Source organism: Diorhabda sublineata, chromosome X (genome assembly GCF_026230105.1).
Source record: "Diorhabda sublineata isolate icDioSubl1.1 chromosome X, icDioSubl1.1, whole genome shotgun sequence".
Lineage (NCBI taxonomy): Eukaryota > Metazoa > Arthropoda > Insecta > Coleoptera > Chrysomelidae > Diorhabda > Diorhabda sublineata.
In genome coordinates, this window is record NC_079485.1 from 19,565,590 (window position 1) to 19,583,164 (window position 17,575).

At 31.6% G+C, this 17,575-nt stretch overlaps 1 protein-coding gene across 3 annotated transcripts in view; it reads left to right on the forward strand.

The window, feature by feature from the left end:
• Window positions 1-17,575, forward strand: part of LOC130450717 (metabotropic glutamate receptor) — a 566,010-nt gene that overhangs the window by 281,220 nt on the left and 267,215 nt on the right. For all 3 annotated transcript variants that reach the window (XM_056789300.1, XM_056789302.1, XM_056789301.1), the window contains one exon: window positions 8,274-8,728. In XM_056789300.1, coding sequence (XP_056645278.1) covers window positions 8,274-8,728 — 455 coding nt within the window. The remainder of the gene's footprint in view (window positions 1-8,273; window positions 8,729-17,575) is intronic.

The following is a 17,575-nucleotide window of genomic DNA, read 5'->3' on the forward strand; positions in this document are numbered from 1 at the left end:
GATTTATCCACAAATATTGCTACTCCTCCGCTAACTACTTCAGTATTTATTCGGTACTTAAAGAAGCTGTTAAATGGCCCGAGCAATTCGTTGTTATTGTATTTGAAATTGGTTTATTGAAGACAAATAACTTCGCACTTCTCTTGATGGCTTGCAACATTTTTTAGTTGTTATGAAAGCCATAGATATTCTAATGTAGAATAGATGTACGGTCCATGAGGATGCAGAGAGAAATAGAAGAAAGAAAGAAAATATTAAAGTAAATTATTGGTTCAGTCAGTTAATGTTCAAAATGATTCACTTTCTGTTTATATGTTTAATTGCAAGTGTTTCTTATTGAGCGTAGCTTCTTTTCATAGATCTGTGCTCAAAGAAAAGGTAAATTTTTGTTATCTTGTCTATTAATGCAGTAAAATTATTTGTGTAGTTCTTTATAATACTTATTGGATCAAAAGAACAGTAGAAATTTTCAGGAAGGTCATATATCTGATTGTGGTTCAATATGAAAGGTGGGTTTGTTCAAACATTTGTGTAGAACAGTCTGGTTTATTTTTAGGTTTTTTGCCGGCCTATTTGGTTTAGGGAAAGAAGGTTTCTTAGGGTTAGGTTCGTCTCCTTCTATTTGAGGAAGAGATGTAGTTATTTGCTCGTAGCTGTGTTTGGTGCTGTTTTGCGGAATTTCTTTTTTGTTTATGGGGGATACATTCTGGGAGTGAGGTCTTATATGGGTTTCTGACGTAATCTCGGTGAGTTCTTGGGAAGTATTGGCATCTTGAATTTTCAGGTTATCAACAGCTGGAAAAACGATGGCTTGATGTTTTGTATAAAATTGTGGTTGATTAAGTGTAGATGAGTATGTTTGATATTATTAATTTTAGAAATATTTCCGCTTTGATTCGAGAGTACGCACCTCTTTTAGCACAGGCCACTTCATATCAAGTTGATAAGAACTGTTTTTTTGCGAATTCTTCTTCCAAACCGGTGTAAAACTGTTATATGTCTCCGAGTTTAGAATACTTCCAAAAGTTTCTATTTATAGTTTTATAAATTTTGAGAACTTTGATAACTATCGAAAAAGAGTTGGTTTTATAGGAACTGACACTTCCACTGTTAACGTTATAGTTGCCAGAGCCGGACTCCGCATTTTGGTTCTGTTTATCTAGTATTTCTTGTCTCTTCTATTTTTTCTCAGATATAAATCTGCAAGAAGGAGTTGTAATTCGTCGTTATGTTTTTGGTTATAGATTTCATATAAAGGGAGATTCAGATCGAAATGTAATTCTTTGGCATAAGGTCCATAAAGAATTGAAGAAAGTGAGAAATTTGTAGCACTATGAATATATTGGTTATAGATTAAAATAGTATGTTTGAAAATATTGTCTTACGGGTTTTTTCTTGTAGAGTTCTCAAATTTGCGATCAGTGTGGAATGGAAGCGTTCGACGGGAGAGTTTGTCGAGGAGTTATTAACAGTTGTGAAGTGAATTTTAATTTTATGTAATTTTTAAAATTCTTTTATAACTGCAGAATTAATTCCTCTCTGTTATCGCAAACAATTTTACGTAGGTAATTATCGTGAGAGAAATGATGTCTCAATTTACTGAAGATTGAAATAGACGTTTTGTCTGGAACTTTATAACAATGAGCGTATTTAGAAAAGAAATCTACAATTGTAAGGTAGGTATTTTTATTGCAATGAAACAAATCTAAGTGTAATATGTCGAAAGGTGTTTGATCTAACAAATGTCCGAGTTATGGTACCTTGTAAGGGTGTTCTTCTTATTTGTATTTCAAACAAATTTCACATTTATTGATAGAGTCTGAAATTTTATTTTGCATAGAGGCCAATATAGCTTAGGTTTTAGATGTTTATAGGTTTCTATCATCCCTTTGTAGTTATCCGTATATCCGTATATGTTTTTCTTTGTCTTCGGTATCTAATAGAAGTTTATCAGAAAATATAGCTGTGATAGTTGAATCTATGTTTTCTCTGGAATAACTACAAATGAAAAGTCTTAAATCATGTGGTAGTTTTTTCGCAACTTCTGGATTTAGTTTCAAAATTTGTTTGAAAACATCTATAATTTCTGATTTCCAATTATCTGTAACTGTACTTGTTAAATATTTTCCTATAAGTTATTTCGTATTCTGAGGACTGTGGTATTATAATAAGTTGATTGGTGGACAAATTAATTGGTTCTTCCCGAATTTAAATTCCAGTTATTGGATATTTGATATAAGAATGTTGTGTATTGTCGGATTGGGTTCTGTCAAATTCGTCCAAAAATCGGTGATGAGAACGAAAGTTTTTGAAAATTCGACTATTGAAGAATAGGAGCATCGCTCAATAACTGTTCACACTTTTCAAAACATTCTTTGTATTGAGGATTATTAGTTTCGATGACCGCTGCAAGTACATCTGGAGAATGAAGTGGTAAGTTTTGCGAAATTAGAATTAAATCGTCGATAGTAGTCAATGAGTCCTAAAAACGATTTTATTTTTTAACGGTTTTGTGGGGATTTTTGGATGGCTTCTAGTTTGGCAGGATTCCGCTCCGGGGGTTACAACCTCCGGGGATTACAATTTGGCCTAAAAATCCAACTTCTTTAATGAGAAATTCAGATTTATTCAATTGAACTTTTAGGTTGGTTTTTTGGAAAAAATTTGAAAGATATGTACGAGGTACTCATGCAATGATTTGGGAAAAACAATTACGTCGTCCATATAAACGAAACACGATTTGTAGAGATAGAATTTGAGGATGTTATCCATCAATTATTTGAATATGTTATCCATCGATTTTTCAAAAGTGGAAGGTTCATTTTTAAGTCCAAATGGCATTCTTAAGAAATCGAAATGGCGATGAGGAACAGAGAAAGCAGTTTTTTGTATAGAATTAAAGTGAAGTTCAATTTGATGAAACCCCTGAGCAAGATCGAGAGTGGTGAAGTAGGAAACTTCACCTAAATTATCTAGGATTTCATCAATTTTTGAAAGTAGGTATTTTCTATCTACTATGTTCTCATCAAGTTTGCGGTAATCAATTACCATGTGTAACTATTTTTCTCCGGATACGTCTGTCTTTTTTGTCACTATCCAAACTGGGGCAGACTAAGGGAATATGGAAGTTCTAATTATTTTATTGTCTGATAATTTATTGACTCGTCTCGTAATTTCTTCCTGTATTGCTTTAGGATGTTCGTCTTATTTTATGTTTAATAACTGATGTGAATGATAAGTCTGATCTTTCATCATAAAATATGTCCATATATTTTTCACAACAATTTAATTTTTTTTTCTTTTTCTCGGAATTTAAATCGAAGTTCGCTGGACCGTATGAAATTTCATAATTACCAAAAAGTTCAACATGGATATGATTAAGTTTCAATGGACATGGTAAAATGATATTGTCTACATGTACGTTTGTTATCGTGTGAATAGATTGAGGAATTTCTATGTTATTAATTTTTATTTCCGGGAATAGTATGTCACCATGAAATATGTCGACTGGAATTTTATTGTATGAAATAGAGGAAAGAATTCTAATATGAAATTTTCTAAACGTTTAAATTTTATTTTCATAATTAATTGAAGCATTCAAACGTTCCAAATCAAAATTTCCAAGTAAAATATTGAAATATTTGCTACAATCTACTATTCGAGCATCGATAGATTTATCAATAGCTAGCTCGGCAAATAAAGGTGTTTTAATGTTACAGAAAAACTTATTTTCATGGATCTTAATAGAAAAGATTTTTCGTATTTATGTGACGCTTTGAAGTACGTCGATACTTTTGTAAAATTTATATTATTGGAGCCTCCAGAATCAATTAATACTTTTAAAATCTGTTTTTGATAAAATGAAATATGGTAACTGGGGAAATGTCCTAATATTATTCAGATTTTCGGAGGAGGTGATTCCGGAGTCGGACTTATCTGGAAATCCTGACCATCTACCTCTTCATAATTTTCGGAATATCTTCCTTTTCTCATTAGTGGTATTCACATTGAAATGATGAGTTTTTATAGTGGAGATACTCATGGGCTCATTTTTTGAATTGATAGTTTGTACGTCACTCATCGGGGTGTGCTAGGTGTTATTATGAGAGTTTTTGGGGTTTCTATGGGGTGGAGAATGATTGAAAGATAAAGAACAGTTATTTCTAGAATTATTAGATTGAAAGTTGTTTCTATGAAAATTTGTGTTGTTGGAAGAAACGTTTTGGAATGAATTGAAATTTGGTTCAGATTTTCTGCCTAATTTTGCGTTTATATCGCCTGTTTTTATAGCAAACCATTTCGTTAGCTGCGTAATAGTTTTTTTTTATTTTAATGTTTCAATGTTTTTTAATTTCTCCATATTTTAGTTATGTTTTTATTCATTTCTTTGATTTCCATAATCAGGTTCTGTAGGATACCATTCATATCGTCCATTTTTGCTTTTTCTTCTTCTTCTGTTTTTTGTTCTTCTAGAGTTTTAATTTGATACTTTTACTTCTTGTAAAAGGTTCTGGACTTTGTCTCTTTTTATCTTCAAAATTTTTTCTGTAGTTTTTTTCGTGTCTATTCTCGCCGTTCATATTCTTCCTGCATCCGTCGTTCCAAGGACGCCCTTACAATTATGCAAAAACCCGTGATATGATGGAGAACTGGCCCAAATCAAAAGATCGGAGGAACTTAACAATGTCCTTAATTAACCTTGATTCACGTTAATACCTTTTACGGGATTTTTTTTCATGTTTTGTCGTTGTTTGGACCGAGATTTTATAACTTCACTGAGATTTCACTATTATAATACGTTTGGCATCTTATTTTCACAACTATCTTCGAAATTTCGAATTTATTGTTGGTGAAAAATCGAGTTATACATTCTCTTATCGAAGCTACGTTGCCGATCTATTTGATTGTCTAATTGAAATATACAAAAAATCCCTACAAAAGCTGGGAATATTGGTGGTTTCTGAAAAAAATATCGAAATATCTTTTCATCATATATGAAATATATATATATATATATATATATATATATATATATATATATATATATATATATATAGATAGATAGATAGATAGATAGATATTTCACAATATCTTTCTGTTTTATTGAGAAAACCTATTTGGTGTTTTAAGTTGCACATTGTAGTAAAATTCTTTTTTGAGTGTAAACCCTATTTTGTTGATCTGTGGTCAGAGACTGGTAATTTACAAGGATTGTGAATAAGAGAAAATCATTTGAAATTTTTTCGAATTGTAAATTTGATTGCACAAAAGAAGTAATGAATCAAATATAACTGAATTTACTGGTTTCACAGCTCTCCTGGAAAAAACAGAAGAAAATTAATTCAGTTGAAGTGAATCATGCAAAATGTGAAATGGAGTAATTTATACTTTCTTTGCTTCAGATAAAGAATATCCAATCTATTTATAGCGTGAATACACGACAGTTTGAAGCAATCAAATCTGGTGAATAGGGGGACGGAAACCAATTTAAATTCAATTAACCCTTCTCTATCAGTGTATTAAATCATGTACTTCATATCCCATCACCGGGCTGCTGGCTGTAGTTTGTAGAACTGAACTGTTAATATGACTATGACATTACTGTATGTAGTTATCCACTGATAATCAACAATCAACAATCAAACAAACTATTCAATAATATAATAAACAGCTTTTCAGTGCATAATGTTAATCACGTTCAAAGTTCTCACATGGTAGTTTCTATGAAATAAGAGTGGTTTATTGAGTTCATTTTTTTAATTGGATGTTATCAATTCAGAAAATATAAAGACTTCTATACATGTGGAATTTCCCTGCCAATTTTATTCGACGATAAACGTACATGTATACTTCATATACCTTTATGAAAAGCCTTGTTGATATCGACTCGATAGCGATATTTCCATTCTCAGTTAAAATATTCTTTTTACGACACCGGGCGTGTTACAAAAGCATTATTATTTCAGAAAAATTTGGAATTGAATTTTTAAATTCAACATTCCAGCTATTGTTGATAAAATTGTTGAAATATTTAGTTAGAATTTCTGTGAATAGAATAGAATGAACGTGACCAGAATATTGGTAATCGTAATAACCATAACCATAATTTCGTACCTGCAAAATGATTCTTTAACAAGTTTTATTACAAATTTGATTATTTTTTTTAGGGTTAATGAAATTTTCTATGGAAATATGTATATCTTCATAAGTAAAAAAGAAGCATACAATATGCACCGTTACTCCAAAATAACTTATTAACATATTTCTTCAAATAGTTTTTAGTCTATTGAATTACAAACATCACTCTTAAAACTGGATAACTACAGTTGTTTGAAATTTAAATTTTCAAAAAATTTCAAAGCCAGAGAGCAAGCATGAACTTAAGATCTGATGATCACTACCGCAGAATTGTGTTTTGTAATATAATTATACAAAAGATGGGTACAGAGAAGGTACAATAGAGTGGCCAACCAGATCTCTCGATTCTTAGCTCTTCAAATGCCTGAAAAACATTGTATACAAAAGACAAAATTTGATAATTGGAATGGAATGAAAAATAAAATACTTATTACAGTCCGTCAAATAACAAATCAGCAACATATCAGCTTTTTATAATAGACTTAAGTATTGTCGAATAGAATAAGAAACACAACTTGGAAACTTAAGTTAGGTTACTTTATGCACACGCTGTATATATCAGATATTATTATTGTTCATGTCATGTAATATAAACTTAAACAATAAAATAATTAAAATTTCTTTCTCGGTGTTTTTCTTCAGCCTAAGATCGTTTATATTGGAACACTTCTTCGTTGGCTTAAGTAGTTCTCGTTATGTAATAATTTTTATAAGAGGTTAAAGTTAGAACCATAGTTTTTTCTCCGATAGTTTCTCCTCGTTTGGTTTCGTTCAACTTTTGGAGAAAATATCCGATAGGGAATCATTTTGAAAAGAAGTTGTTAAACATGACATACTTTTCGATCTGGAAATCGATTAGGCTATCTCCATTTACCCGGGGTAATAGTCTAGGACAGGAGTTCTTTGATGTACAGTTGCCATATTTGCAGTCAAAAATAGTTCAAATGGCTGTTCTTCTGAGGAAGGCAGCTGCTGTTCCTTAACAAATAAAGTTTCAGGCTCTCATTTGTTAGCGGTATATCTGTTGTTCGTGTAGCTACAAAATCGAAATCAGTGAGGTTGTTTAAATAGCCATATCACTTTTTTTAAAATCATTGATTGCTGTAAACATTGTTGCGGTTTGAACGTAAGCATGTGCGAATATTTCGCTTATTTGAAAAATTGTTATAATTCACCCTGGACGCGACCTCAACCAACTTTGGTCATAATAAAGCGCTTAATGATCTCATAAAGCTAACATCTAAGGGCTGGAGTGCAGTGTGGAGGAAAACGAAGCATAATAACACCATTTTAACATGCATTTTCAGTAACTTTCATGTTCTGCGTGTGCGTTACATGGACATTTACCAAAAGTAAAACTAGATTAGATATTGGAGTAGTACATTTTACGAACCGTTGAAATCAAGTTATCCAACCTTGAGTTTTACATTTTGCTATTGTGCCTGGAGTAGCATGATCCAATATTTCACATTTCATTCTCTGTCGAGTGAATATTCCGCTGAAGAAAGTGAACCTACCTGTTTTATTTCCCTTTTAGAAATAATTCTGCTCTTTTTTTGGACACGCTTGATATGCGAGTCTCATTACAATTATGTATTCTGACGTCAGATTTTGTCGTATACTTCTCCTAGCAAAGAATAGATTTTATCAACAGCAACTTGCTGCTCCATTTCTTTAATATAGTTCACGAACTCTTTTGAAGTTGGTCGGAGTTGGTTCAAGAGACAGCTCGCCTTTTTAATATTTTGGCAACATATGACTTTTCATTGTAGTCTGCGGAACGACATATATTTGAGCTGCCTTTTTATAGCCCGTTGTTTTACTTAAAACGGTATCATTTACCTGTTTCATGCTCTCTATAGTCCAAATGTCTCTCAAACTTTTCTTGTTATACGTACGCACCTAAAACAACCGGACATAATGGGGTTACGCCCTATTGTCGAACCTAGTTTTGAAACGTTTACGACAAAAACGAATCGTTATCTATAGTAATTTTGATAAAAGCATATTAAGTAATGTTGTAAGAGAAACATAATGAAAAAACATAGTATAAATCTAACACTTACCTGTTCATATAATAATTCGTGATACTCGTATTTTTTACTGACCTTTAAAATTACATACATTTCCTTCAGGTACCTGTTCCTCGGAACAACTACTCTGGTCCAGTATTCGGAGTTGTAGGAGGCTCTTACAGTTCTGTATCGTTACAAGTTGCTAATCTTCTGGGACTATTTCACATTCCCCAAATCTCGCCGGCCTCTACAGCAAAGGCATTAAGCGACAAAACAAGATTTAAATATTTCGCCAGGACTGTTCCTCCAGACACCTTCCAGTCGAGTGCTTTAGTCGACATTGTCAAAAGTGTCAATTGGTCCTACGTATCTACGATTTATTCAGAAGGATCCTACGGGGAATATGGCATTGAAGTGTTCCATAGGGAGGCGCAGGAGCGGAATGTTTGTATCGCCACCGCTGAAAAAGTACCCAGTGCTGCCGATGATAAGGAATTTGACAATATCATACATAAACTTAAAAAGAAAATAAATGCGAAAGGAGTGGTACTTTTTACCAGAGCGGAGGATGCAAGGTAAGTTATAGTAAATTTTTTTAAAAGTAGTTGGATTTTGATAACGATATGTGGTTTTAACCTGTTAACTGGGGTTATTTATGATAAAATCATCCAAATAATGATATCAATTATATCAGTAGCTAAAAGATAGAATGTTTTTTCCACCAAAAGTCCCTGTATATATCACACAATCTTGCATCCAGATGTTTACCTTCAAAAATGTTGCAAAAGTTGAAGAAATGCAGTTCCGTTGGTTTGGTCATAATATTAAAATTATCACGTTATCTACGACTAACTTATGAAACATGAAATATAGGACAAATAATGCATGAACTCCAAGTAAAGTGGGAAGATAACGTCGAAAAATAGTATGAAAGAAAATGGGTTGAGTAGAATGAAGTAGCTTGCTTTTAAATGGAAATGTGATTAACACTAAGCCAAATCGCTACACCGCAAGGTAGACGAGAGTTTCTACGGATCAATTCAGCAGTTTCTTTTAAAATGGTGATTTAAAAACTCTCACTCTTAGTTGCAGAGATTATTGTGAATTAGAAAGAATTTATATAGTTCAATGTGCTCCATTAGTTGAAGCTGAACTTGAATTAGTTGAATTATCTGAACTTAATACTTGTGTTTATATTGGCTTATCAAATAACTAGTGTTTTTAATTAACGATCTAAAACTTTCTAAAATACAGTTTTTCTGAACTGTATATTGTGATTAATTCCAATGCTAAGCTACTGTTATCAATATTCATTTTTAATTATTAATTGTAATTGACTGGAGTAAAAAGCTGGAGAAAGATAATTGCGTCGTAATTTAATGAGCCAGCATTAAATAATTGCGCTGGATTAATTATGAAATTTTAATTTTCAAGTCTCATATTGAAATAAATGAAAACGTTACAAGACTAAGCGGACTCCATACTTTTGCGAACAAAAACAATTTATCAATAAAGTTCTGAGAGATATTTTAGTTACTAGCTAAAGGACGAAAGCGTCTGGTCTGGTATGAGTCTTGATTAACTGTTTTACAACAAATTATAGCAAAGGGTTACTTGAGGAATTAATAAATTTCTAACTCAATCTAAATGATAGTTATTAGCATACCAACAAAGCCTATATTTTATATGTTTACTATAATGATTCTCATATTGATATACAAACATATGAGTGTTGCGAAAATATTGGCGTTAATTAAACGTCTAGGGAATATCTTGCTTAACTGTACGAACATGGCAATTCTCGAATCAGAGAATGAGATTATATTCTATGAAACTTACAGAAATACTAACTGGGTGTAAGAAAATTGAGTGATTCTCGTCACACAAATATTCTGAATCAATTTTAACTAAGTTTGAATCATATTTCGCTATTGTTCATTTGATGTTATCTCGAATTTATTCACTTTGATCTAACTGTATGAATTTTCTTCCACATATAAATCAAAAATATGCTCCCATACGAAGTATCCCTATCAAATAACGAGCCTAATTTACGATTACAGTACCACTCGCTTTTTTGAGGAAATCAGGAAATTTCGCTCTAAAGAATTTTGACATCTTTATATCGTGCGATTCCGTTCTTCCTGTGCTCATCTCACCCCGAATATCATTACCCTTCTAAGGTTTATTGCTTTATTCACCAAACAAGAAGTTTCACCAGAATAACTACCGCAATCACAATAAGTTGGCCATCCACCTGCTTAGTACGGCAACACTTGTTGCGGCTTTGTCAGCCGCAAAGCGAAACTGCTCGCAGACGTTAAGATTACTATCGATAGTTATTTCAAGATACTTGGCTGTACCTTTTATTTCAAGCTGCTCATATTCCACTTGAATAGAAACAATAGTAGCAATAAGTGTCGCTATATCGACAGCATATCCTACTAAACACGCCTCTTCGGGCATCCGTTTTACAATAGATCGTTGTATGCAATGTTCCAAAGATGCGGTCCGAGTATTGAGCCCCGTACCGATCCTGCTGTGACTTCTATTATGTGCTCTCCCTCCATAGTGCCATACACCACGGTTCGGTTCTTCAAGTAACTGTCCAAAATCCTCGGACGTATGAAAATTGTAATGTTACACTATCTTGCCGAAATAAACACGTTCTCAACTTCCAGAGTAATCAACTCCCAGTTCTCTGTACCACCTATACTCCTTCCTGTATGGTAGACCAGCTTCTACAACTTTTTGGTTGTATCCATTATACACAAAGGTTGATGTAACGATGGCAGTGAAGAGTTGCACTTACCCTTGTTGATGAGCATAAGGCACCTCCACTTTTCATTGTGAATATAAAACTCCCGTTTGCAAGGAGAAATTGAATGCATACAACAGTAGAAGAGGGCTGTAGGGTGCATTCATTATGTCCGGTGTATTCAAGGCTCCCAGTTTTCGAGATACAATCTTGTATCCTAGCACTCTGGGATTGTCTAGTCGCTCTGTATTCTTTCGATCTAGTATTTGCCTTCGGTCGGTTCCTTGCCGGATGCGCAATTCATCGCAACCTATGACCTTCCGTGCTTTCGTGATATAGTTGTTCCATCAGAACAAAGATCTCTTGTTGTAACGAAGTTTCGAATTCGGCATCATCGCTGTCTCAGAAGTGCTTCCACTCGTTCCCCGCCAATAATCGCACTTTAATGTAGCGTCACAATCCCTTTCTGTATTTTAGCTGCGAATCTATTGATATCACATGTTGTGTGTGTGTGAGTGAAGGCAAATGGCTTGGAAGCAAGTCCATTAGCCACAGAATTATGATATCACATGTTATCTTCGGAAACTTATTCTCCCCATTCTCCTCTCCCTCTTTATCTTTAATTTCAAATATTAAGTATTGGTGGTCGTTAGCGGAGTATTCCTCCTAGTAAGCAGAAGTGCTAGCTTTGATAATTATCCAATTATGGAATATATAATAATTACAATGAATCACGACTATCAAGAATTTTCAACGTAGTAAACAATGTTACTCATAAATTTCCCAATTTTTAGCGATTCGTCTAAAAAACCACAAACTTTTAGTTTCTGTCTTCGATACTTGAAAAACTCAAAATTTTCTATTATAAGTTGAATTTTCAAAGACCCAAACACAGTTATCATGAACTTCGTCGTGAAAACTTATAAACTAATCTGACATAACCAAAACATAATTTTTGGTGGAACAAACATGTCTTTCGATTGTATGTATAATGTATATGTATATTATTTTCAATATGGTACATAAAATAGTAGCAATTGTCATCACTTTATAATGGAAATACATTAATTGAAACGTTGTTGATCAGAGTACCCATCACTGTAAATATGCGAAACACCTGCCTAAAACTTGCTAAATAAGATTCGTTACTTTTATCTAGTAAAGTTTAATAGTATTTATGTGGAAAGCAATATGTGCATGATAAACACATAACTTTTTTCAAGTCATCACAAATAGGCTTCCCCTATTGGGTGCACGATGTCACGAACGGGTTGTCAATGCTTAGATTCTTGATTTATTTCTGGTTTCCGTTTCTAAGTTTGTTTCTCCCACTCCCATCTCTACCCTTTCACGTTCAGCAATCTGAACAAAACTAACTACGATATAGAATAAAAACAATTAATGATAGGAAACAGCAAGGTTTTACCAAATTTTATAAATATGAACAGTTGACTGTATGTATTATTACGAACAATATGAAACAAGGAATAAGATTATAATACTATATAATATAATATAATAAAAAGGGGATGAAGATGAGATTGGTACAAGTGTTTTTGATGTTTGTGACTATCGGATGACTAACCTCTTCATCAGTGTCTTCAAGAGCAACTTCATTGCTTCATTACGCATTAGTTTATTTGAATGGTTCATTTTTGACAATACAATTTATGATATTATATATTCCTACTGATTATCAAAAAAATATCAACGTATTTATATGAAAATCAAGTCTTCGGACCTGGAACGGTATACGATTAGTATTGACATGTGATAAAACAGATTATTTATTTTCTCTCTTCATCATGTGCTTAACACAATTTTTTCATATATCAAGGTTAAATTCCTATATAACTTGACCTTTGTTTTCAGTAACTATCGCACTCAAAGTATGTAAACTATTATATTTGTCTAGTTTTAATATACTAGAAACCGTTTTGTTTGCAAATGCTCTCAATAGCATACTCGATTTTCAAATTAAAACTTTTCATACCCTGAACCTACACATTTTATGGGGGAATTTCTTAGGAATATCTCTTTTTTCATTTTCATGAATGTAAAGGAGTATTTAAAACACAATTTTCACAATTCTCAGCCTAGTCATATCTAACTAGGTCGTGTATATCAAACCAATTTGCGTTCTAATACACCGTCTCTGCATATCTTTATTATAACCACTTTAATTTCATCATCAGGGACTGAAATTTATGGACAAAGTACAATTTGAAAATATCCATAATAGTATAAAAATAACAAAAATTACTTGATAATTAGTTGATAATTGTGGCGTTTTAAATTTAGTTGTATCTTTCAAAAACCTTCGTCGAATTCATAGATCAATATTAATTGACGCTTGGTAGAAATATTAAACTCATTGATTCTGGTTGCTGTAAAAATCGTTGTTGATTTTCCTTAGTTATATCACGAATGACATTAAGTTTTTATAGGTCTTTATCCTGACCAAATGTAAATCAACTACTCTCAAACTTCTCTAAACATCGTAATATTAAGCATACAGTCAAACCTGCAAAGATTCAATTCCTTCGTCGCTACCGTTCGACGCCAAAGCGGTATCGGGTGGCACCGGGCGTCGGTTTCTTATCATGGTATGCTCCACTTGCAGTGGCAGCGTCAATGAACTTTTTTTTCAGTTGAGGAAAGAAATGATAGTCAGACGGAGCCAAATCTGGTGAATAAGAGGGGTGTTCTAGTAATTCAAACCCAAAATCACAAATTATTTGCATGGCAACATGAGATTTGTGTGCAGAGGCGTTGTCCTGCAAAAACAAAACACTTTTCGCGTCTTTTCTATTTAATTTTTTTCCCGTAGAGTGGTCAGTAATGTCGAATAGTAATCTCCAGTTATTGTTCTACCCTTATCCAAAAAATCAATCCTGATTATTCCATGGCTTTCCCAAAAAGCTGAAGCAGGAACTTAACCAGCAGATTTTTGGACACGAATCTTCTTAGGTCTTAGAGAACCTGAGTTCCATCGATTGTTGCTTTGTTTCTGGATCGTAGAAATGTACCCATAGTAACAATTCGGTTTAAAAGTCTAAATCGTCTCAAATCGAGCACAGATTGAACGCGATGCTTCTAGCCTTGCACGCTTTTGGTAAACATTCAAATATTTTGGGATCCATTTTGCAGCGATTTTTCTCATGTCCAAATTGACGTAAAGGACAATAATCAATAAGGGTATTAAGCATATCTTCGTAAATCTGCTTACCTCTTAACTCTTATAAATACAGGTACTTGATAATAGCTCGATACTCCAATTTTTCGATTGTCACAATTTCGGTGGACATCTTTTTTCTTTTAATTTAATGCGTAACTATGGTTTACTTTTTTGACGTCAAACTTTACACTGACACTTCTAATAAGTTATTGTTAGTTGCTATGGTAACGCAATATTTTTTTATGCATGGAACTGGTCTAGGCTAACTAGATATCAATACATCCTCGTATTTAAGTGGACATTACTAAATGACGATATTACATATAATCCTAATATGCCATAATTCTCTGGTAATACCTTATTATTAAAAGTTTCTTTGATTTCATAAGAGTCTTTGATATAATAACCATTATTATAATCATAAGATTCAGTCAAAATTCCAATGTAGTAAGAGTTTCAATCGGAGTGTTAATTGATGCTACAATGGGTCTAGCTGATAGAGTAGGTTTATGATATTCTCGTAAAATGTAGAATTTAGCGGACATACTGTTATAGTTTGTTAATTTCTTTTGAGTTTCTTTGTCAATTTGTTTTTTTTTAAACTTTTTTTATCATTTTATTACAATTATCAGTTTTTTGTAGTATTGGATCTTTAGTAAGTTTTGGTAAGATGTATATATAAGTTCTTTGGATAAATCTAAACACCTTTGTTTCTCCATAATGAATGTGATATTACCTTTGTCAGATGGTATGACTATTAAATTTGGATTTTCTTTTAGAAAACTTTCGGTTATATATAATAGATCTATGAAAACAGAAGATTGTTTCGATTCATGAATGTGGTTTTTTTATTATTAAGAATAGAAAATATTGTTCTGTTTGTTTGTAATTTTATGGAATCATAATCATGTTGCTGCTCGAAAAATTTTCAAAAGTGAATTCATTTGTTATATTAATTATTTGGCTTTTTAATTTTAAGAGATTATTTTCAGGTTTGAATATTGTTTTTTGATTACAAGCAACTTCATTATTTGAAAGCTTATATACCAACCTATTATAGATGTAACAGCTACTGTTGGTCTTTTGTTCTTGTATGAGTATTTTTTCTATATGCTTGATATCATTCTGCATGAAAAGTGGGGAGAATGTTCCTTTTTCGACAATGTAATAGGAAATATCTGCTGTTGTATTCTTTCTCAATTTTCATCTCGATTTTGAACCTTGATTTTAAATTTTTAACAACTAATTGACCTTAAGGTATTGAGAAGGTTTGAAGGTATCCCATATTTGTATTTGAGTTTGGGACGAGATATTTGCCAACTAGATTATGAGCGTTTTCGAATTGGGCATGTGACAAAATCAAATACCAAATTGTACTTACTTTGATATATTCCGAGCTTTCGAATTCTTGTCTTTTCATCATCTAGGACTAAAATTATGATTAAGTACATTATAAAAATATGTCTTAATATATAACAATAAAAAAATTCACTTACATTGATTAGTTGAGATCCGGTAGTTTTAAATTGTGTTATTTTTCGTAGATTCATGAATTTCAAAATTCAATATTCAAATTGACGCTTTATAGTTAATTGATTGAAATAATGATTCTGGTTACTATAGAAATCGTTATCAATTTTCATTGATTAGATTATGAATGAATTTATATATGTATTTATTATTGGGAACGTGGCAACGAAACACCGAGCTTTCGATTACTCATGTATTCATCGTCTGGGACTTAAATTATGGTCAAATACAATATAAGAAATATGTATAACAATAATAAAATTTTGCTTACAATAATTAATCAGATTTTCGGTGATTTTTGATAGTATTAATGCTTGTATAAATTTTTAAACTCTTAGAATTCAATATTCAAATTGACGTTTATAGTTATATATATATTTCTATGAAAAATTGTATAAGAGATTTTGAGTACTCCATTTTTCATCTCTTTGATTGAATTAATTTTAGTGTTTCGTGGGTGATATGAATGATAATTGATATTCCAGAACTTATTGGTTTCCTATACTAGTCAATTGAAATTAAAGAAAGGTCGAAACTTCAATTTTATCTATCTTTCAAAAATTATTAGAAAAAACTAATTTCGAAACAGAAGAGACCTAAAATCAAGAAAATTTAGCAACATAAATCTAGTTTTCTTATTATTGTAGTGATTATCTTGGGCAATATATATTGTTTCTAAAAATAAACGTTTTTTGTAGTTTTTTTCAGTTATGAAACTTTGACAGATTCATAATTCATATTGTATCCTCCATGATAGATATGAGTCGTTGATGAGCATCTATCAGGATAAGTTCTGGAAACTAATATAATACAGCTGGCAAAGACTCCTTTACAATTACATATATATAAATGATCAATGCATTAATAAGAAAATTGATTTAAATAACCTTAGTGTAATTTATGCATATCTTTTAGATTTCTGAGGAAACAAATTTTGAAAAAATTCAGCGCCATTAACAACCAACTAATCTCACCTAATCTATAAATTTCAACTTCACTTATAACGACCTAACCTATAAAATTTATTGTCATTTATATTCTAGCCAATGAATATTCAACTACATACTTATTTGAATTTAATGTTATCCATAAATTTATCAATCAATATTGAACATCATTCACTACAACTTGTCGTCATTTAACCAATAAAGATTCAACGTCATTCATAATCTAACCAATTGAAAATTAATGAAACTTCCTATAGTAACCAGAATCAATATTTCAATCTATCAATATTTCTATCAACATCAATTTGAATATTGGATTTTGAATTCTATGAGCTTGAAAATTTATACAAGTATTAATACTATCAAAAATCAACGGAAATCTTAATTAATTATTGTAAGTAAATTATTTTACTATTGTTATACATTCATACATATTTCTTATATTGTATTTGACTATAATTTCAGTCCTAGACGATGAATACATAAGTATTCGAAAACTCGTAAAATATATTGAAGTTAGTCCACTTTGGTGTTTCCTTGTCACGTTCCCAATAAGAAACCGCTCATAATATAGCTGGCAAAGACTTCTTTGCAATTAGTTTTTTTCAATAATTATTGAAAGATATATATAATTGACGTTTCGACTTTTCTTTAAGTCTTAATCAAAATATGATATTGACACTGACAATTTGCGTATTTATATTGATCAATAGATCACCTTCATCATGAATATCAGAATAAGAATAAAATATAAATATAACTCGAACTTTGTTCTAATAAGAAAAATTAGTTTTTCCCTAGTCCTTTCATCTCAAATACGCAGCAGTAGTCAATTAAATTATTTGTAGTTTCATTAGAATTTACAAATTTTAGCTATTTAGGTCTTTTATATCATTTATATCTTTTTCGTTCTTATGAATGTGAGCCATTTCTAACAATTCTCGTTTTCATTTATTAGATTCCTTTTCAAGAATTTTTATAGATGAATTTATATTTTTCTGATATTTCA